Genomic DNA, 23674 nt, shown 5'->3' on the forward strand with positions numbered 1-23674 from the left:
TTGCATATTGCCCTTTCCCCCTGTCCCTAGAAGATGTTTTTTTCTAAATTAATACTGATTTTCAGTAGTCAGATACTTAATGGATTAAAGGCAGCAGCAAGGGAAAATCCCAATTTCCAGAGACAGCAGTGCTGTGTGAGAGTGGGGCAAGAAGTGATTTGCTGCTGGAAAATCTCATTGTGGCTGCCCAACTGCATCAGGTAAGGGAAAAGAAGTGGGGTCCTGTTCCCTGTGTCACTCCTGGTGCCAGCAGAGCTGCCCCCACGGGAAGGTCAGAACTGGGACCTTGCAGCCCCAGCAGAGCAGTGTGGGGATGACAAAAAGCCCAGCTGCTGGGGTGGCTGGGCTGGGTAGATGGATGGAATCCTTGGTGTGTGTGCCTGCCCTCTGGCACAGCGCTCCCAGATGAGAACAAGTGCTTACTACCTCATAAACAGCCTAATCTTTTATCAAATAATTTATTTTATGTAGAGGAAGAATTCTAGTTTGCAAAGCTAATCTGACTTGTATAAACCCTCTTTTATTTATCTTTGAAGCCCAAGTCAGCATCCAATTTATAGTATTTAGTAGATAGGATTTGGGATTCTTATTGACTTGGCAATCTTGGTTTTGCCCTTTCTGGTCACGTTTCTGAAAAAAAAAATCAGCTCAAGAAATTGACATATTTGACAGTCTACTTGCTTTTTTTTTTTCTTTTTCTTTTTTATTGTCTGAGACATTTCTGCTTGAAAAGTGAGTATTACAATTATCAGAAGGTTATAGCTAAATTTTTTCTCAGACCAAATGATTATAAAAGTTTTGGGTGAGACAATTTTCTTATTTCTCTGGCTTCTGTGTTGCCAGTAAAATATTTCACAAGAGCCAGGAGATGCCATATTTTTCAGGGGAGGTAAAAAGACATTTAATCACAACTGATGGTTTTACTTCAAGACATTTCAGCAAATTTTTACTTGTAATTATTTCTGATGTTTGTGTTTTGATATTCTGAATCTGATGGGCAAAAGATCCCACTTTTAGGCAGTGAGTCTGGAGTCTGGAGGGCTCAGGCCTTCAGCAGGTCAGGGTCACATTTTCATAACTCAAATGTCCCCATCTTCATGTGTGTTTTGGTAGAACACATCAATACATAGGGACAGGGATGAAGGCAGGAAAATGCCATGACCAATGGCAGGTTTTCTGCAGTGGCACTGGAATGTGGCAGGTGAGATGTCTTTGGGCAGGAGCAGTGGCTGCTTTTGAGGCACTGGGGGTGTTGTTTGCATTGTGCTTGCTGTGTGGGACAGGCTGCTGAAGTCCCTGGCACTTGTTAAAGGCAGGGCAGCCTTTTGAAGCAAGCAGAAACCTTGCAAAGAGATGAATGTAACATGTCAAGAAAGGAAGAGATGGAGAAGAAGCCAAAAGGAGGAATTAAAATTTTACATGCTGTCAGTCTCGAATGTTCTCATGCTGTCCAGCACAGAAAACTCCTAAATGCTTTGTTTCCTGGTGCTTGGTGCAGACAGGGAGCACAAGAGGCTGGCAGAGAAATACTCCAGTTGTTGTTGCAGTTTGTGACTCCCTCCTGCTGTTGATGGTACAAGGAAAGACGCCTAAGTTGAGGTACACAGCTGGGTAATGTGTTTATCCTCAAAAATCATGTTTCCCACAGCTAAAGAACCATTCCACTCTAAAAAAATTATCAGCAGATTATTAGCTGAGCTGTGTTGTGAGAGCTCACCTTGTGATGGCTTTTTTTTGACACCATTCTCATATAATATATTTGGCAAGAAACCAGGCTGATTAAAAACAGCAAACAGGCTGAAGCTCTTTTCCCTTGCAAGTAAATGACCAAACCTTTCTATATAGCTTAAAAATAACTCTGCAGATGAAATTCTGTAGTGCCTAATTCAGCCACATTCACCCAAATCAATTTATCTTCTACTACCTCTCTCTGTTTAAAGCTGGTCTTAATCAGCTGTCAAAACCCCATGTGCAGTGGTGGGTAATGTTAACCCATCAGCTGAGGGAGATGTGGCTGAGGGACCTGATGTCTATTAATGGTTGGGGCTGTTTCTTAACATCAGTTTTTATTTTTCATACAAGAAAGCCAAATACATAGCTGTAGAGATAATCAGCAAGTATGAGACTAATGTGTTTTTTGACTTTGGAATGTGCATGCTCTGTTGATAAAGTGTTGGCTGCTTTTTGGGTTGGAGTATTGTGGAAAGCAGAGGGAGGTGAAGCCCACAGCAGGAGCCATTAATTAGAGGAGATGATTGTGTGAACATGCTGTAGTACACTCAGGTGAGTCTTTGGTACACATTGATTTATACATTATTAAAACAAACTCCTCAGGATTAGTGTGACAATGTATTTTTGTTAAAGCCAGGCACAGGGGACAGAGCAGGTTCTGGGGTAGGCAATTAGTTCTCTTTTTCCTTTTTCTCTTGTCCAACTCGATTAACAGCAGATTTCCTCACACATTGCTCTGCTTTATCTGTCTTTGGCATAACTTCTTTTTGCATTTTTCATCATCACATGGGTAATATGTGAAGGAGAAACTGGTCCCTCCATGACAGAGGAGATTAATTTCAGCAGCTGTTGTGAAATAAATGCAGGACACAAAGGGAACTTGTGAAGGGGTCTTAAAACTTGCTTTTGCTTATAAATAAACTTGCAATGTTTGTATCTTTATTGTTTGTGAATAACAATATTTCATTTACTAACTGAGGAAAACATTTTTTTCCTGCAGGGGGCCAGAAGTCTTATTTTTCTGGGAAGGATCCTGATTCTAGTCTGGAGACCAAGTGCAAAGTTTAGTTGGAATTCCCTACAAATTTTGGAAATATTCAAAAAATTTCATCAGTTCTTGTACTGTTTCAGGGCCAGTATGGGGCTACGTAGGGCTCATGTTGGCTGCAGTTTCTCACCCAGGAGGAGCTTCTTCACCCTGCTGAATAACTTGCAGTGTGTAGCAGACCCAGAATCTGAAATGTAAGAGCAGTGGGTCAGGGGAGCGAGGGTTCAGTGGAGTAAACTGCTGTGGCCAGTCAAAGCTGGGACTCTGGAAGGGGTCACACGCTTGGGACTGTGCTGTGAGCTCCCACCCCAACAGTGGGAACAACTTTTGCATAATTCAGTTACACCTTGGAAGCAGTTAAAGCAATTAAACAGCAAACTTGGCATAATTACTAGTTAATAGTCAAAGCCAGTGCTCCTAAAGTGTAAATTGTTTTGGTATTGATCTAAGCTTACACTGTCAGCATTTTGTAGAGACTGAACTTTAAGTGCTTAATTCAGCTGTATGCAACCATTAATTTTGTTTTTTATCTGCAAACAAAGGTGCAAGTGGTTATTCTATTTTTCTGCAATAATAAAATCAATTAAACTGTTTTCCCCCAAACACAGATGACCTTTGTAAGCAGCACATTTGAAATGCCAACGTGTGGAAAGAAAATGATGACAGGATCTTGTGTTTATTAAGAGAAATGGAGGACTTGATAGCAGGTTAACACTGTAGCTACTGACCAGGCCTCCTCTACACTGATTTCCAGGGGTGGAAGTTCTGTGTCAGATCTGTGTTCCACCAGCCTTCCTGCAGTTGAGCTTATGATTTTGTCTCTGAACCTCTTACAGTGTAGTTTGATATTTGCTGGTCACTGCCTCTTGGTGACCCCCAGCAAAGCACAGGGAAGGAGAAGCTCAGAGGAATGTGAGCAGAGTCAACACACACTTGAATAATTGGAGACATCTTGCAGGATCAGTGCTCCATCTCCAGAATGGAGGAAGTTAAGAACATTTACATTTGCTGGTAGCAATTGGGTGTTTAATTCTTATTAGCTTCTGATCAGATGTTTCTGGTTTGCTGTTGACACGTGGCAGCTCAGGACTAGTTCCTTGAAAATTTAAAATCCAGTATCTCGAGTATTTAAGAAAGATTCCTTTTCCCACTGCCTCAGAGTGTAGATGATTACAGAAACAAGTTCATTAGGCATAAATGGATGCATTTATTTCTGTTGCTCAACACCAACACGTGTCTGGTGTGCCCTGTGCCGTGCTGATCATGGTGTCAGTGTTGTTCTTCCTGTGCAGCCAGGACTGGAAATGCAGAGCTGTGGGTTCATAATCTTTTAATTGCTGTTACATCAGACTGGCACTTCACATCATTTACAGCATTTATTCCTGATATCCAGAGAGCTGATTCATGCTTTTCAAGTCTTTTCTTAGACCTCATGAAGAAGGAAGTAAAACTGATGAAGACCAGTAAATATAGCTAAATATAAATGTGCTATCAAACACAACTTTGGCTGGATCTTTGTTATTAATCAAATGTTCTCAGTAGCCACAGGTTTAGCTTTCTGAAGAATATAATTGCAGCATGTGTTGAGTTTTACTAATTTAGAGAATCAGGCATCCTCCAGTGAGTTCAGTAGAATAATTTGGGACATGATCATATCCATCTGACAAAGGCATATGGTTTAGTGACTTTATTATTTGTCTTCATTTTACTGAGAAATATTCACATTGCATTAATTGGAAATATTAGAAAATAGCCTAATTTTGAATAAGGAATTAAGAAAATATGCTTACTCTAGAAAACCAACTTTGAAAAACAAAATGGAATATTCAACAGTGCAGTAAAATTACATCAATAAATAAAATTATAGGGAAACAGATTACTGTATAGTGGCAACAGTAATGGTGATTTTTTACATCTTGAAATTATGTAATACCTTGTCAGCAAAAAAAAAATCTTAGTTCTTGTCTGCTAAGAGCGCTATCAAGCAATAAAAGCAGAAGGTTTTGGCTCATTTACCCCTAGAAGTTGACTCCAATTCAAAAGATATTTGGGTTAATGATGTATGACCAGAAAGGTATAATATAGATTTACCCAACACGAAGGTCTCATACCTGATGTATGGCAAGATATGCAACCCACCAGTCATGGTGCCTGTAGGGTGCCGTGTTCTGATGCTTCTTGAAGCCTCTCAGGAAATGGGGTTCAGCATGGCAGAGTCATCTGGACAATGAACACCTCAGCAAATACTCTTGAAATCACTTTCCTCTCTTTTCCTTTTGGAATTTTTCTTTGGAGACACATGTCCATTCCATTGTTAACAATGAGTGTGCTGACACATTGCTTCCCCCTGTTCTCCAGGGTATGCTCCAGGGGCTGTGAGCCTCCTGCCATCCCAGCTCTGCATGCCCAGTTCTGCTCCAGGGGATGGGAACTGCTAAGAGCAGACTGTGCTGCAGATCTAATTGTGCAGCTCAGTCAATATGAAGCTGCCCATTGACTTTTAGCAACTGTATTGGGCCCCAGTTGTGCAGTCTCATATTGGAGAGTATGAAGTGATGGTTCCTAGCAGAGTGCTGGGAGGAGCTGTTTGTTGGGCTTTTTCAGGTTTTGTACAGGAAAAGGGAAGAAAAACCTGCTGGTGCAGCCCATTTCCTTGCTGTATTGTGCTCAGTTTTCAGGCCAAGGATAGACAACACCTGACTCCTCTGTTTGGAGTTAGATATCATCAAAACATGGATGGAAGGAATTAAAGAAATATATTATGACATATTTTGCATGCTCACAAATCTTTGTGGTCTGGTTTGTTGCAGACATTGTTGGTGGGAAGTTTTTGCAACATGGTTCTATTCACTTGGATTTCCAGATGAAGTAGTTTCTGTGATTGATTATGATCTTGCAAGACATATTTCATTTTCAGACAAATTTTGAAAAACATTCTCTATTCCTGGGGATGATATTTTGCAAAATGTATGAGTTCACAGCTTTCTCTCTCCTCCCCCTGCATGGAGTCTCTAACAACCTAGAATTAAGGTGGGAGAGATGAGTAACACAGAATTGAAAATATCATCACGGCTCTTGCATATGCAACAACAGCTTTGGAAATGCTAGCTGATAAGGTTTCTTCAGATTTGCATGTAAAAGCACTCAACTTTGCCTTCCCACTTCCTAGTGTGGAATGAAATACATTTCTCTCCATAACAATGAGATTCTCCCTCTGTACAAGTGATGAGAAGAAGCCTGTTATTGTTTGATGTATGGTCATTTAAGCAGCTCTAATTCTTTCAAGGGTTCATTTGTCTCTCTAGCATGGTGAAGGTGATAATCCCATTTACAGCAGTTGTGCCACATTAGCAGGAGGATCAGCACATTCCAGCAGCTGACCTGGGGACTTGGTGCAGGCTCTGCTCCCACCTTGCTGCTGACTGCCTGTTTGACCTTCAGTGCGTCTCCAGCCTTTCCTGGGACTGCCAGAAATCTCCCCATTACCAAGGGTAATGATACTGAAATATCTTTGTAATAGGACAGGAGATCCTTGGAAGTAATAGACTTGCTGTACATACCTTGCCATGTATGCTGAATTCTCTTCTTCTTTTATTATAATGGTGCTCCCAAGGGAATATTAAGTGGACAGGGTGACATTTTCTGTAACAGAAAGTTCTGGTCTAATTTCACTCTTGTAAAAGTTTATGAGCACTTTGACTTCACTGTCCTGTGAATCATTCATTGTGCTAAATTCTGTCTGACAGCCATTCCAGGAGATCGTACAACACTTTTTTCCTATGATTTCCTTGTCTTCTTATATTACATAAGTGCTTTTTAATATGAATTGGAAGAAACCAGTGGAACTTCAGGGGATGATTTTGTGTTTTCAAGTCATACATGGTTTAAGTGCTGAGTGTCTGAAAGATAATTTTTTTTTCTCAAGTGATGACATAATGTTTGTCTCAAGGTGGTGTAAGTTCTAGCACACCTGGTTGGAAAGAAATGAAGCTGTTGACAAGGCCTTATTTAAAATGATTCTGTCAGTCTGGGGTGGTTTTCAAAATCCAGTGGTCCAAACTAAAGCCCATTTTTAATCATAAAAAGAGATTGAAGAAGGGAATGTAATTTTTTATGTGCTTTTATGGCATCATTCACAATAGGACTCAGGCTGGGTTGAATTCTGCTCACGACTGCAATAGCAGTGTTTTAAATCAATAGCAATGGCATTGCAGTCACAGTGCTCTAAGGATGTAAAAAATATAAAGTTCACACAGTGAAGTCATATCTTTTGTTCAACCAGTGCAACCAGATAAAGCAGGTAAGCTTTCAGGCAACAGTGGTAATTGTAAAATCATAATGTTTGTAGTAAACGTTAGTGTTAATAAAAATATTACGTGTTTCTTAGCAATACAGAGTTAGAAAAGCTTTATACCAAATATAAAATAATTGCTAAGCTAAAAATTGCACCGTGTTTGAATCACTGCAAAAGGCCTTAGCATTAGTAATCTGTTACTGATTTTCATGAAATACAGTTATTATAACAATAATTGTGGTTATAGGCTTAATTATGATCACTTGCACATGGACTGCAACTATGCTCATGCCAATATATTGGCCTAATAATTTTATTTTCTGCTTTAGAGAAGTCTTACCAGGAAAAGCATAAAAATGTGTACAGAAAATTAATATTAAAGGAAATCAAATGTGCTTCAGAATACTATTACAACAGCTGGTTAAAGACATTTCTTACAGCAAAGTCTTGTTCCCCAGGTACACCTGGTGTGTTTCCTCTGATTTGGGACCAAATGGGGCAATTTTTGGGAATAGCTGCCAGTTCAGTATCTTGTGGCCAAGGCTCTTGTGCCAGAGGAGGGGCTGATCTGGCTCCTGAGCCAACCACCACAGCAGTCCTGGCACTGCTGGAAAGCTTGGCAAGAGAAGCGTGAGGGACTCCCCAGCACGAGAGAGAAATACTGGATATTGGGGTTGGCCCCTCCTGTGTTTAGGGCAGGTTGAGGACAGAGCAGAAACCCTGATAGACTAAACTGGGCTGGGCATGAATCTTACAGACAGCAATTCCATGGCAAACAATTGGTTACTTCAGAGCACGCTGAGCAGGACAGCTTCCTCAGATTTGTTCTTTTCCGCAAGCTAAAAAAAAAGTGCACGCTGTCTAATTATGCAAGTTATTTTTAGCGGGTTGCATGCTGTTCTGGTCGTTGTTGTGGAATATTCAGAACAGGAACTCCACTTTTCCTGTCTATCATCTCTTAAAGACTTTCCACAAGTGAAGGCTTTCTCCATTTGTACCTATTTTAAAAAATCATCTCAGCAGCTGTCAGGGGTTTGTGGGGACAGAGAGGTGTCTAACCCTGCTCACAGTAAGGAAAGGTGGCCCTGTGCTGAGCACTGCGTGGGACTGCTCAGTCATCAATAGTGTAGTAGTTCTAGAGGCAGGTATGAGCTCTGGAGGTTTTTTATAACACCTTGCCACCATTTCGTTTTGCTTAGTGGTACAAAATAATGCTACCGTGAAATATTGGTGTGTGTGCAAACTCTGCATGTCATTGCAATTATTCAGGTGTTTTTGTGCTCATTGCAGAAGAACTTAGTCAAGCATGGCTGTAAATAAAGGCAAAACGCTGGTTGAGAATGATTTAGGCCACTAGGGAAAATTCTGTGTCCCTCCTAAGCAGGGCAGATTCCTTTGGACCTGCTGCACTGTAAGGAAGTAATTGACTTTAGCCAAGCAGCCCCGAGGTGGAGCAGAAGGATTGAAAACTTCACCAACACGTGTAGGAGCTGCTGTTCCAGTAATATGGATGAAAGCAAACTGAGGGACACACAGGACTCCTAAACACCAAGCTCCAACAAACAGGGAAGCAGAAAGTGTGGAAGTCTCTCTGGCTGCATGGGTGACAACATTTTGCCAAACTTTGCACTGTTGTTTGAGTCTTACAGGGAGGAGAGGTCAGGCTTAGCAAGAGCTCTGGTGCCTGGCTCAAGGCCACCAAGCTGATGGGAGCTCCTGCCTTGTCTGCTCAGTCTTGGAATGACAGTGTCTGCATCTTCAGATAACTAAAAGTGATTTTTAGTTTGGCCACCAAGAACAGAGCAAAAAAGGAGATAAAGGATATAGTTATTTTGTGACCCTTGTCACTCCCTCCTTACAGGTCTGACCCCTTGGGTTGTCTGTGACTTTGTCTTTTTTATCCTACAGGAGGCACTCACTGCTTCCCTCCTAGAGCAGAAAAACACACACTTCATTTGTAAATTTTTTTCCTCATACTCTTTTTGTAAAAGTTGTTTCAAAGCAACTTGTAATTTCACCCCCTAAGATTTAATCATTATTTTGTATTTGAAATACTTTGACTTACTAATAGTAGTCATGTTCTTTGAGGCAGAACTTCCCAGGTATAATTTTAGGGAAAATTCCCTGACTGCATTAATTGTTTTTAACATGTTACTTTCACCATATTTCAAATTATTTTGTGCTGTTCATATCTTGTTTGGATATAGGCAGTGGACTGACATAATGCTTTCCATACTGATCTCACTGAACTGATTTAAACCTTCCTGGTATTTAGGTGACTTCCCCTTTGTGTTGTATGTAGGAGGTATTTGATAGGAGGAAACCTAAGTGGCAAGGTGATAAACTTGTTACTCAGTGCATCTTTTTTAGGAAGGAAATTCCTAATTCCTTTTAGGGTTTTTTTTTCATGACTCTGTTCATTCTCTTAGAAATAAGCTTGGAAAAGAAATCAGTGTTTGACTTTGCTGATGGTCCATAACTAAATCTGCACTTCTAAGAGCTGAGCTCCAGCTTAGCACTAAACAAGGGACACAAAGATTTCCAAAGCCATTTGGCATCCTCAGCTCCATTGGAAATCTGAGCTGGTGCATTTGCAAGTTGAACTTTTTAAATGCTCTGTCACTGTTGTCAGCATTTCATTATTCAGTGATGAATTAGCCAAGTAGAAACATTAACTTTTCTCTGGGATGCAAATTTGCTATTGCTATTTTTTCCTACTTATTTTTGAAACATTTATTTTTATAAAAAAGCCTGAAGTGATGATGATGGGAAAAACCAGTTTCTTTCCTTATTTTCTCCTTTTCCCTGGATGAATTCTGCTCTGTAATGTTAATGTGAATGAAGCCATTCAAATTTTAATTCTCTAGCTTGGTGCAGTCTTTCAGGGGGTCAGTTTTAACTTGACAATGTATTAATTCCTGGGGAAACCATGCAAAAAAATATGCTTTGGTTGTCATTTCACCCACTCCCATCCTTCCACTCTCCATGACAATCAGTTTTCCAATGGTATATTACTAACACTTTGAACAGAAATACCATTATTTGTCTAGCAGGCTTTTGTTGCCTGCTGCTGTCTTGGCTGAATAATTAGACATAACTTGTTTTCTTAACTTGCAAGTGCCTCCCCAAAAAGTAGATTAGAAAGAAATGGAGTCTAGGAAAGGGAAGAAATGGAAAGTATTTGACAGTGTTTTCCTGTGGGTTTTTTTTCCTAGCAGATATTAAGAGGAGGTGCTGAAGGCTCTCTTCAAAGCAGGGTGACATGTCTCCTGATGAGACAGGAATTTCCTTCCTCACTGGATGTGCAAAGGTGTCTTTACATGTGTAAAAGATGTATTGTTGCAGGGAAAACACAAACAGCTCAGCACTGTTTAAAGGGGGGAAAAAAGAGTATTTTTTGTCAGTTAAAAGAGGAGATAAGATGCATCTCACCCATAGGCAAGCAGCAGTGAGCAGTCACAGCTGGTCACTCATCCCTTGGGGTAATCAAATAGAACACTTGTTCACAGTCTTAATTGAGAAAGTGGCTTCAAGTAAAATGAATAATATGGTAATTAATTTTACTGGCAACAAAAATCTTCACACAACTCCAGATGTACACACTTAAAAATAATGCTCTCTGCAAATTAAATTAGGTTAGCATTGGCAGTGCAGTTCTCCAGTATGAGATGGCAGCGTAACGAACACTGTAAAAAATCTCCATTAGTTTTCTCAGGTTTTGCTCTGCAATCAATATGAATCAGTGAGAAATATGTTGTTGGAATGTAAAAAGCAAAAGTATAATTTCTTATTGATTATTCTAACATAGCCAGACACAAAAGAAAACAGTGCTTCAAATGCTAAAACAGGGAGGAAAGGAAGTTAAAGAGCATGATCAATTTATTGAATTCCAAAAGTTTGTGGCTTGCTTTGAAAAAAATTCACCATGAGTTTCCAGTGGTTTGATTAATGAAACTCTTCTTGTTCCTCTCTGGACAATGTTACAAAGAAGGCAGAATTTAAAGTGTGCATGGAAAAGCCTGTCTCCCATGAAGATGGGAGATGCCAGTCATCACTCTATTAGATTGTCTCAGTAAGAGAAGAGTTAAAGGCTAACTGAATCACTCTGTGCTAGAAGCTTCTGTACAAACTCTTCCAAAGCCTTTTCCCATCAGGATGTACCACCTAGGTCAATAACTCATTTGATTACTCTGTGTTGCATGCTCTGGGTTACAAAAACCAGTTTAAACTCAAGGAACTGTCTGGTCCTGTCATTCTGTCTCTCCTGATTTCAGCCTTGAAGCACCACTTTGAGTTCTGGGATTTTTTTTTCAATACTAGGACAAAGTTGATGAGAACTTTAAAATGTGTACTTGGAGGTATAAAGATACAAGTCTGGGTAAATGTGGGGAGTTTCCTCTTCCCATTTAACCAAACATTAAGGTCTCTCACTTCTGTTTTCTTTGCTGAGGATTAGATTCTTTAATATTGGGATAGTGCTGTATAAAGAAGACAGAAGTGTTGCATCCTGGCTCCCCACTGCTCCTTGGTAATGACAGATTTGTCATTTTTCACCCTTGGCCAGGGCAATGCAGTGAGGACAAGCTTTGGGATCTTGTGTGTTTTAGCTTGATATTTGTGTGTGTTTTCACACAAAAACTGTGGTTGTCTGAGCCAGGTTTGTGTCTGGCTTGTTTTTATTTGAGAAAGCAGCCTCTGCTTATGTGGGGAGCAAAATGCAAAAGGAGCCCAAGTTCCTCTGTAGCAAACCTGAAATTCAGTCTTATTAAAAGTCCTGTAGGTAACCTAGGCTTGCAGGCTGTTGTCACTGTGGTTTTAAGGACATCTGATGGCATTACAATTGCAAATTCTATTTTGTAAATACATTTCATGTGGTAGTAAAGTGCTTTGATGAGACAGTATAAATAACAGAGTCAACACATTTGGGATAGTGCAACTCTGGAGATTTAATTTCATAAGACAGAAATCTTATCCAAATCGTGAGAGTGAGTCTGAGGGGCCAGCACTTACAGTAATATATATAGCTTCATGTTGGCAAAGTAAACTATGGATTGAGGAATGCATTTGATTTCACTGTTCTTGGAGATATTCAGTGCTAAATTATCTAAGTGTTAAGATTGTGATCTGGTCTTTTCATATTAGAATGCAGTGTCTAGTTGTTTTTTACATTTGTTAGGGGAAAATATAAAAGCTAGAAAGAGGTATTTAGAGTTGAAAGATGTTTGTCAGCATATGTCTGTGGAAATTGCTGAGAAGAAATGGTAAAAAAGCTTCTCAAACCCAGCACTGCTCACCCTCCTCCTTCAGCCCTACAGAAGACACAAAGTTCAAATCTTATCAGAGTGATACAGCTTATGCTCAGAGCTGCTGGATTTCAGGAGGTGCTTCTGGGAGCAATTGTGAATGAGATGTAGCATCTATATATTTTTTTTTTCCTTTTTATAGAATAATTTGCTAAGTTTATTATTTTTTCTCCAAGTATTGGCTCTGGTTTATGTGTGGATTATGTGTTTATTGCTGTGCTGGTTGACCTGCCCTATATCTCTGTCTTCTCAGCTGTGACTGCAGAAAGTGGCCCTAAGGCACAAGTCCCACAAATGATCAGAGAAGCCTTATGTTTGAACTTTCAAATCCTCTCATAATTGGAATTTGTCCCTGATACTGAATGACACTGAAAACACCAGAATGTGCGAAAAAAAATCTTTGCCATTTTGAAATATCATCATCTGCTCTTTGCTGGAATATCATTTAATTCATCAAACTGCTTCATTAATCCAACAGACTCATTCAGAGAGGCATTTGATCACATGCATTGAGTCATAATGTCATCCTAACTACTTCTGAAATCATCTGAAAATCTATTCCTGTCACAGAAGCAGTAACAAGACTGTAAATTTGAAATGAAATAGAAAGGCAGATAACTGGACCAATGATTTGTTAATGATGATATTGAACAAATCCCTTATTCTTGATGCACAACAAAATTAAAAAATCCCTAGTGTGGGCAGGGTGTCCAAAACTGACAAGGTGCCAGCACAGAGCTCGTGTGCAGGGATAATGATGCTGCTTGTAGGGCTCTAAGCAACCATGCCAGGGAGCAAAGCTTTTGGCACAGCTGGCTGTGGTGGAAACCCATCTGTATTTCTCCCTGCACAGCTTTGGCTTTTGTTAGATGAGAGGGAGCAATTGTTCCTGACTGCTGCTGTTCAATATGCTGTGCAGGAATTAGGAGTGGCAATCCCAAAGCACGTATTAGTTCAGCCTTTGGGTGCTTCCTCTGGGCCAAGCCAGCTCTGCTCTCCTCAGAGCAGCTGCAGCCCAGAGCTGTGGAGCCATGACCCAGGGCTGCTCTGTGCCTTGCTTTTGCTATTAATGGCAATGGCAGCACCAAGCTGCCACATTCTGCTGCTCGGTCGCTTTGCAATGCCTGCCTGTCACCATGCTTGTGTCACCACTGCTGGGGGCTGGGACCCTCTGCTGCCTGGGAAAAAAGGCCTGATCTGAAGGTGTTTTGGGTACAGTGACTCAGGTGTGCAAACTTGGGTGTTGTTATAAACGCAAAGGCAAATTTATGATAGAAATGAAAAATAGATTTATTAATAAACAACAAAGAGAGAAATAACGATAAAAATCCACAATAAAAAGATCAGCGCAGCGCTGGGTGGACAGGGTCTACACCAAAAGGTATAGGTTTCCCAAATCCACGTCTGAGGGTCCCCAAGCCTCGGTTTTTATAGAGGTTTTGTGTCCTTAGGCTAAAATTCCAGGCCGGTTTCATTCACCAAGTGTCTCTGATTGTTCAGTGAATGAATTTCCTGCCGTAGAATGATGACATTAACTTGTGTCCGGCCAGAATCTCCTCATATGTAAAGGAGATTCTGTATGTATTTCAATTTGTGTTGTCCTGGCAGGGCGGGGGAATTCGGGCTGGTGCCGATGGATATCTTGACTGCGCTTTCCTCTTTGTTCCTCCTGATCGCTTTCTCAACACCAGGAACAGCCCTGGTCTGGCAAGGCTCAGTTTTTCGGAGCCTGTCTTTTCACTATTGATCAGATTGTTTCCACAGAAGTCTGCAGGGCGTTGCTCAGGTCCGGAGGCCGACGATCTCCCTGAGCCAGCTCCATTGTAGGTTTGACGAGCCTCGTCCTGCTTTTTGTTCGTGTTGATGGGCCTTGCCAAAGTTCGTTATCAAGGTGTCGTTTTGCAATCAGTTTCTCCCCAAAGGAGATTTCGGCCAGCCCCAAGAAGGGGTTTTTCTGTACATTTTATATTTTATATCCTTGCAAACACATTTGTCACATTTATACAATTTTCGAATTTTTAATACATATGGTAATTTATTACAGTCCCCCACCTAATAATTTATCACATTAAAAATTCGTGCAAACTGAAATAGTTTAACCTTTTGAAAAGAGGAATATTTGTATTCCTTTTTACCTTTTTTCTTTTAGTGTCTTTCTCTATCTGTTTCTAAATCATCATTTTCAATTGACAACATGTGTTTGCTCTCAAAGTCTTTTAAAGCCTGTACTGCCTCTTCACTTTCTTTCTCCTCTTCTAATAATAATAATTTTGAGAGAAGAGCCGTTTTATTTTGTGCTTTTTCCGGTTCTACTGGGAGGGCGGCAATCTGCATCCCTTGAACCACGGAGTGAATTAATCTAATCAGGCATGGAATTAAACAGGGCAGGAAGATGACTCCGGCTGCGGAACATCCTATAAAGAATACTAGCTTTTTCCACCAAGCCCCTTGTCCAAAAATTTGGTCCCACCATGAGGCTTGCAAGATAGAATTCCATTTTTGGACAGGGACATGCGCTACCTTTTTAATTTCCGCAGCTAGACCCTTTATAGTTTCCCCGTAGTCATCTATCTCCATGCAACACTCGGATTCGTTATACCTTCCACACACTCCTCCCTCCTCGGCTAGCAAATAATCGAGAGCTAGTCTGTTCTGGTACACAAAAGCTCTCATCTGCGAATGTTGTTTTGCTAGGAGTTCCAGGGCTTCTGAAGTGTGGTTTGAGACTACTTCTACCACTGCCTGCAGTCTGATGAGTCGATTGAGGAGGTAGATGGGGGTTCTATAACCCCAACTGCCATCATTAGCCCAGGTGGCCGGACCATAATATTGTATGATCCTTTCCGCGGGCCATTCCTCCTCCTTCCACTTTTGACTGCCTCCTGCCATTGGTAGTCCCTTTTTCAAATCCCTTTTTTGTCGGGCCAGAGTTTCAAAGAGGGGAGCACCTAAAGACTTACTTTCATCTTTAGGTAGAGTAAAGAAAAATGGTCGAATGATTCCGAGTGTGCATGACCCTTTCCATTTCCGTGGTAATTCACTGTATGCTTTTTTCCCGCATACCCAGTAAATCCCATCGGGTGCTTCCCAATTTCTGCTAATTCTTGCCGGATCCTCCCAGTAGTCCCTCAGGCCTATGAATGAATGAAAGGGATTGGCCCCCAGCTTTTTGTTCCAGCAAAGCCCAATATCTTCTATCCATTCACAGTCATTTTCCCGATAGGAGTTCCAATATCCTTCGGGTGGCTCTGGTTGCCAGATTTTTGTCTTTTTGTCTGAATTTACTGCGAGAGTATTTACACAAGGGGTATACCCTACTAGGTCAGTAAATTCTTTTCCTTCCCTGCTGATACAAAATGTTCCGATTATTCTCTTGTCAATCACCCACCCTTCTGGTCTCTGGGTTGTTTTGGATAATATTAAACCTGTCCATTTTAATAATTGTTCTGGGGTCAATGCCTCTCCCTTCCAAGGCCACCTTTCGGCTGATTTCAAACCACCACATATCCAACAATTGGATAAACCCAATTCGGTGGCTATCTCTTGCATTAGATCTGCGAATAGATTTTGATTTGGATTTGGCAATTTCCAATTGTCATATTGTTTTTCCAATTGTTCATAATGTTCACTGAGAGAATTTAACCTCTCTTGTTCTAACCTCTTTCTTTTGTTTTCCATTTCTCGTCGTTTTATTTCTAATGTTAGCTGTTTTATTTTATTTTCCGGATCTAACCCTTCCCCGTCCTTCGAAAAACAAAACACCGGGTCAAACTGGAGACATACCCTTTCATCATTTGGTTCCAATAGGTCTAAAACTATTGGTTCGTTATTGAATGCCATTTTCTTTTCATGTTTCAAATTTTTCCCTTCCCAGTACAATTTATCACCCATTAAACACGGTTTTAAGTTTGCTTTGTTGTAGCAAACAGGGTTAACTCGGTGGTATGCCAAAAAGGTTGATTGTTCTCTCCCCCCGATCCAGACAGTTTTGTTACACTGTCCGCAGACCGAGATCGGGGGAATCCCCTTTATCTCTCTTTTACTCCGTAAGTGGGTCATCATAACCCCTAGTTCTTCCGAGGTCCGAATTGGTCTTTTTCTAATACTCGCTCCAGGGTTAGAACACCAGATTTTTTCTTCCAATTTGCACATTTTGAATTGCGTGTCGTTTAACCAGCATTCTCCCGAGTGTAATTCAGGTGGGCAGACAGTCAGTCTTTCGATTCTCGTGGCAATTTTACATTGCTCACACTTCCCCAGGGGACCCTCCCCTGGGGACACCTCGGACCCCATTCCTTTGGTCGAGTACGTGGCTAGGCTCAGGAGCATCAGGATTCCCCACAATTGCATCCCTCTGCCATTCCCTCCGCCCGTATAATAGCATACGGCGGGGATAACCATCTTCTCGGCAGCAAGGACTGTCTTCAGGGGCCCTTGATGTCCTGATGGCGAACCTTCGCTTGAAGGTCGCCCACCGAGAAGCCTTGACTGTATCAAACCGGCACGGTACTTGCACGGTTCTACGACACTCTATTTTCAGGGGCTCTGCCTTACAATCAAGTTGACCCCTTATTCCTTTTCGGTAAAACAGGAACCACTCCGGAGAGTCGAGTTCCAAAAGGCCCGCCCGGGTAGCGAGTATTAGAAACTTATTGGTCTGTTCTAATTCCCTTTCGTAGCACCTAGTGCACAGTCCCCTTGGCCTATACCCCCTTAAGCAATGAGTTACCCAAGTCTGCTTACAATAAGCACACTTAAAATGTACAAAGGGAAAACAATAGCAATCGCGGATTTCGCAACTTATCCTTTCGTTATTGTTCATTTGCGATGTCTCCGTAGTTTGATCTTCAGCTCTCCCGGCGGGGTGGTGACTTTCCACTCAGTGGCGCTGCAGTCCGGAACTTTCTTTGCTCGAGAGTGATGTGTCCACCCTTTCTCGGCTGTCCGTACTGCAGTATCGGTTGTCAGAAGAACGAGATAAGGGCCTTCCCAATGTGGGCCGAGGGGTAGCTCTTTCCAGACTTTGATTAATACTTTATCTCCCGGTTGAATTTTGTGGATTGGAAATCCCAAGGTGACACTTTGGGGAATCAATCCTCTCTTCCTGAGCTCCTGTAAATTTTTATTTACAGAGATGAGATATGGTTGTAATTGTGCATCCTCTGCTTGAGGATGTGACACGGGCATCCCGTGCTGATATGGCATTCCATACAGCATCTCAAAAGGGGACAAACCCGTTTCTGAATGGGGCATGGTCCGAATGTTTAACAACGCCAGAGGGAGACACCGAACCCAGGTTAATTTTGTCTCTATCATTAATTTAGATAATTGTGATTTTAGTGTTTGGTTCATCCTTTCCACTTGCCCAGAGCTTTGAGGGTGCCAAGGGGTGTGATATTGCCACCGGATTCCTAATGCTTCTGATAATTGTTTGATGATTTTCGATGTGAAGTGCGTGCCTTGATCCGAATCGATATGGTCCACTATCCCATATCTCGGAATTATCTCCTCTAACAGAATTTTGGATACGGTCTGGGCTGTGGCTTTTGCTCTAGGAAAAGCCTCCACCCAATGTGTTAATTTGTCTACTATTACTAGCAGATACTTGTTTCTTCCAATTTTTGGTAGTTCAGTGAAATCTACCTGAATTCTTTCGAAAGGTCGATATGAAAGTGGCCGACCCCCCAATTTTGTTTGTTTCGAATTTGATCGGTTGACTTTCTGGCATACCACGCACCCTTGTACCTCTTGCTTGGCAAGTTCGAAGATTCCCTTACACCCAAAAAATTTCAAAAATTGTTCTGTCAATGCTCTGGTTCCCCAATGTGTTTGTTCATGCAGTCTCCGGAGTATTCCCCTTGCTATGCTTTTGGGAACTAGTTCCCTCCCATCAGGTAACCACCATTTTTTGTCTTTAAATTGCCCCCCTACCTTTTTGAAGTCTTCCAGCTCCTTCTCCGATGGGAGCGCGGACACCTCTGGTGATTCCTTGTGACTAACCTCGGGAATACTTACCGTTAACAATGCCGCTCGTTTTGCCTCCTTGTCTGCCCAATTGTTTCCTCTGGTTTGAAATTGCCACCCAGTTTGGTGTCCCCTTACATGGACAACCGACACCTCCAGTGGCTCCCTGACTGCCTCTAAAATTTGCTTAATGATCTCTCCGTGTATTAATCCTTTACCTTTCGTATTTATTAGTCCTCGTTCTTCCCATATTTTTCCGAAAGTATGCACTACCCCAAATGCATACTTTGAGTCTGTGTAAATGGTTCCCCTTTTTCCCTTCAAGCCTTTGAGGGCTTTTAGGAGAGCAAATAGCTCACAGGCCTGGGCCGACCAGTTTGCCTGCAGGGGACCTGATTCTATGGTTTGTCCCGTCATACCATTTATGATGGCATAACCCGATTTTCTTTTACCTTCTACCATTTTCGATGATCCATCAATGAACCATTTTTCTCCACCTTCTAACTCCTGGTCTTCCAAGTCTGGTCTTATCTTAGTTTGCAGCTCTACTGCTTCGATGCAATTATGGAGTAGCTCGCCTGTTGGTTCCCCGAATAAAAACTGCGCTGGATTTTGGGCAGTGGTTGTTCTCAGCTCGAGACCCGGCGAACTGATTAACATCGCTTCATATTTCAGAAGCCTCGAATCAGTCAGCCATTTCTCGGCTTTTTGTTGTAAGACATTTCTTACATCATGCGGGGTATATACTGTTAAAGGGGCTCCAAAGGTTATCCTTTTTGCTTCCCCGACCAACAGAGCTACCGCAACAATTGCCTGCAAGCAAGTAGGCCAACCTCGGCTGACCGGATCTAGGATTTTCGATAGAAATCCTATTGGTTTTTTCTTTTCTGCCCACTCCTGGGTCAGAACTCCTTGGGCTGTTTGTCCACTGACGTCGACAAACAATTGGAACTCTTTATTCGTGTCAGGTAAAGTTAGAACCGGAGCAGTAATAAGTGCATTTTTCAGCTCCTGGAACTTACTTTCATCCTGCGCTGTCCATTTTAGTCGGTCCGTATTTAATCTTTCATACAAAAATTTTACCTTTTCGCTAAATCCTTCAATCCACTGCCGGCAGTATCCCAAAAGTCCTAAAAACTGTCTTATTTGTCTTTTCGTTTTAGGGGCAGGAAGTATGAGAATTCCTGCTACCCTGTCAGGATCTAACTTCTTTTTACCCTGTGATATCCAATGCCCTAGATACTTTACCTCGGGCTCTGTGAACTGCAGCTTAGATTTGGACACCTTCAAGCCCTTCTGTCCTAGGAAATTTAACAACGAAATTGTGCTCCTTTTAACTTGTTCTTCAGTCGTCCCAGCAATTAATAAATCATCTACGTATTGTAATAGTTTTGTCCCTTCCTCCGGATGAAATTGTGTGAGTAGTTGTTCCAATGCTTGTCCGAACAAGTTTGGTGATTCCACAAAACCTTGTGGGAGGACAGTCCACCTTAACTGTTGATTTCTGTTCGTGTCAGGATCCTCCCATTGAAATGCAAAGAAATTTCTACTCCCTTCATCCAAAGGACAGGTCCAGAATGCATCCTTTAAGTCAATCACACTGTACCAAACATCCTCAGGCGAGAGTCTGTTTAGTAAAGTATAGGGGTTGGCTACGACTGGGAACCTGGTTCGGGTCCGAGCATTTACTGCTCTCAGATCCTGAACCAGTCGGAAACTCCCATCTGCTTTCTTTACGGCCAGGATGGGGGTGTTATGTTGGGACATGCACGGCTCGAGAGTTCCTCCTTTGAGGAGGTCGTCAATTACTAGTTTTAAACCCCTTCTCCCTTCTATAGGGATGGGATATTGCTTGATCCTGATTGGGTCTTCCGGGTTTTCTATCTCAATTTTGATGGGGGGAATATTCAATTTCCCCACCTCTCCCTTGGAATGCCACACCTGAGGATCAATTTCTTTCTCATCTTTTGGCGTTAAATGGAATATTTTTATTACTAATTCGGAATCTTTCACTACAATGTTTATCCCTAATGCAATAATCATATCTCTCCCTAATAAATTATAATCCGCTTCCTCTACTAACAGCAAATTTCCTAAACAAACTTTATTTTCAGATTCAATTTCTACATCTTTTATTACAGAGACCTTAAAAGGGTCTCCCTTTGCGCCAATTACAACCACCTTTTCTTTGCTTGTGAGGCATCCCTTGGGTAATTTCTGTAGGGTGCTTCTTTCAGCTCCCGTGTCGACTAAAAATTCAATTTCCTGGCGATGGGGACCTACTTTAAGTTTTATCAAGGGCTCCGTTGCTGTTAATGTCCCCATCTGAAAGAGCCCAAGACCTCCCTAGTCTTCTTGAAATATTTTCTCATCTTTTTGTTTCTGCCGGCAATCCCGTTGGAAGTGCCCTACCTTTTTGCAATAAAAACATTCTGGAGGATTTTTTCGGGGAGCCGGGTTGTCCTTTTGCGACCCCTGTGGCTTTTTCGGTAATGTCTTACCTTGTTTCTGTTCTTGTTTCTGAACTTCTTTTACTGCGGCCACTAGGATTTTGGCCTGCAGTTTCTGTTTTTCGTCTTCCCTTCGCATATATACTTTTTGAGCTTCTCTTAGAAGCTCTTGTAAACTTTTCTCTTGCCACCCATCAACCTTCTCTAATTTCCTTCTTATGTCCTCCCATGATTTTGCTACGAACTGTGTTTTTAGCAAAACCTCTCCCACTGGAGAGCTGGGGTCCGTTCCAGAATATATCTGTAAACTTCGCCTCAGTCTTTCTAACCACTCTGTGGGAGATTCTTCCTTTCCTTGGCATTCCCCGAATACTTTACTGATATTTTGTCCTCGGGGAACCGCTTCCCTTATTCCTTGTACAATCATGTTTCTTAAATCAATCATGTTCCTTCTTCCTTCTTCTGTTTGGGCACTCCAACTCGGGTTTACGCCGGGCCATTTTTGGCTTCCTGGCGTCCCCTGCGGGTTTCGCCGCTCCCAGTCTCTGATACCTGCCTGTTTGATCATTTCCCTTTCCTCCTGGCTGAACAACGATCTCAATATAGACATGAGATCCTCATAAGTGTAAATACTACTTCCTAGAAATTCGTCTAACTTCTCCGCCACCCCAAACGGGTCGTCTAACAATCGCCCCATCTCCTTTTTGAATGCCCGCACGTCCCCTGAATTAAGGGGTACATTTACAAATCCAATAACTCCTGGGGCGGTAGGCACTTCTCTGAGGGGAAACATTCGATGCCTACTTTCGTTCTCTCCCCAATCCTCATGCATCGATCTCGCTTTGTAGCGAGTTCGACTTGAGGGAGGGGAACTAAGATTCTCAAACATTGGTTCTCTTATTGTTTGCGGATATTCCGCTGTACCCACCTTATCAAATGGGGTACTTTCTGTTGTTTTTGAGGGTCCCGGCAGTGGTGGTTGGACTGGCAACGGGGGATAAGGTGTTTTCCAGCCTTGCATTCCCCTGGCCCCTGAGAGGGCTGTGGTTGCCGTGGTTTCAGTTGGCGGGGACATCGGGGGAGCCGCCGGAGCCGTTACCGGCGCCGTCTCCCTTATCTGTGGGGTGTGTCCACCAGCCGGTTGTTCAGGGGAACCCGTGGGTGCTGATGGCACCACTTGATCTGCCGCAGGAAGCCCCGCTGGCCCGTTGTATGGTGGGGGCAGGTGATCCAGGGGTTCCCAGCTTTCTGTTTTTATTTCATTTTTCTGTTTCACTGGGAACAGCCCGACCTTGGGAGCTAACCAAAGTCGGGCGTATTCTTTTTCCTCGGAGTCCGAGGAGGCTTTACGCTCCACGTGAGAGATTAACTCGTTACATGTCCACTTCTCAAATGTACCTAGTACTGGCCAGATGAGGTAATTTCGCAACTCTTGCCCACCCCAAACCTCAGCACAGTAATAGATCATCTTTGCCTTGGACTTCCTTTTTCTTTCGGGACACTTTTCCCAATTTCTCAACATCCACCCCAAAGGACTTTCTGGGGGAATGTCTAACAATTCCTTCGTTCTTTCAGAAGGGTCCTTTTCCTTAATTTCTTTTTGTACCTTACTTTTTCTCTGCCCCATAGTGAAGAGAGAAAATTCTTACCTGTTCTCTGCGTTGTGTTCTTTCGGTTATACTTGGGAAGTCAAAAGGACTGCCAATACTCACCTTCGCGGTTTGCTGCACCGGGGTTTTTCTTGGCGCTCTGACCTTTCCCTCGGAACCCTCCCTGGGTTCCCTTTTGGGTTGAAAGAGTTTACTAATTCCCGAGCTCGATGGGACGTCCTCTTCCCCTTTCAACCCCCTTTGCGATCGGTCCTCCGGGACTCCCTTTAGCCCCGGGATTGACAAATGTGGCAGAGAGTCTCACACGGAATCGCTTCCTTCGCGGCCGGCCAATTCCCTCGCGGGAGGATGGAAACGCGGCCTTGAAGTCCACACTCGCTCCGTGATCAGATCACGTCTCACACACACTTGCCCAATCGCCTGCTCAACCTCACAATACTTACAGCAACTTTTCTTGCAAGGATGTCTTTGTGCACTTCAGACTTTTTACAAGCTACCAAGCCGCGGCTTTTCCTGAAGGCCCCGTGCCTTCCCGAGCTCTCTGGATCCGTTTCTTTTTATTGTGGTTTTTACCTTTCCCAAATTTGGTTCGGATGTTGGGGTGGGCTGCGGAGGTTCTCGACTTCCCAGGCCGCCGAAATCGGCGGGGGTACCCCCCTGGACAGCGAGATTCTCCCACAGCTGTTCCCAATCCGAGTCACGGCACCAATCTGTTATAAACGCAAAGGCAAATTTATGATAGAAATGAAAAATAGATTTATTAATAAACAACAAAGAGAGAAATAACGATAAAAATCCACAATAAAAAGATCAGCGCAGCGCTGGGTGGACAGGGTCTACACCAAAAGGTATAGGTTTCCCAAATCCACGTCTGAGGGTCCCCAAGCCTCGGTTTTTATAGAGGTTTTGTGTCCTTAGGCTAAAATTCCAGGCCGGTTTCATTCACCAAGTGTCTCTGATTGTTCAGTGAATGAATTTCCTGCCGTAGAATGATGACATTAACTTGTGTCCGGCCAGAATCTCCTCATATGTAAAGGAGATTCTGTATGTATTTCAATTTGTGTTGTCCTGGCAGGGCGGGGGAATTCGGGCTGGTGCCGATGGATATCTTGACTGCGCTTTCCTCTTTGTTCCTCCTGATCGCTTTCTCAACACCAGGAACAGCCCTGGTCTGGCAAGGCTCAGTTTTTCGGAGCCTGTCTTTTCACTATTGATCAGATTGTTTCCACAGAAGTCTGCAGGGCGTTGCTCAGGTCCGGAGGCCGACGATCTCC

The 23674-nt window shown here is 42.5% G+C and overlaps 2 protein-coding genes across 2 annotated transcripts in view; one reads left to right on the forward strand and one right to left on the reverse strand.

Annotated features, from left to right (window-relative positions):
* The window catches only part of LOC111935982 (uncharacterized), a 188028-nt gene that overhangs the window by 51134 nt on the left and 113220 nt on the right, over positions 1-23674 (forward strand). The gene's annotated exons all lie outside the window — the stretch shown is intronic.
* On the reverse strand, positions 17077-23311 carry LOC147650047 (uncharacterized). Its single transcript, XM_086854853.1, has 2 exons — positions 21719-23311; positions 17077-17488 (listed from the first exon to the last, which is right to left on the reverse strand). The coding sequence occupies exons 1-2, from the start codon at positions 22415-22417 to the stop codon at positions 17195-17197; spliced, it is 993 nt and encodes a 330-aa protein (XP_086710979.1). The 5' UTR covers positions 22418-23311; the 3' UTR covers positions 17077-17194.

Source organism: Cyanistes caeruleus, chromosome 17 (genome assembly GCF_971803275.1).
Source record: "Cyanistes caeruleus chromosome 17, bCyaCae1.hap1.1, whole genome shotgun sequence".
NCBI classification, from domain to species: domain Eukaryota; kingdom Metazoa; phylum Chordata; class Aves; order Passeriformes; family Paridae; genus Cyanistes; species Cyanistes caeruleus.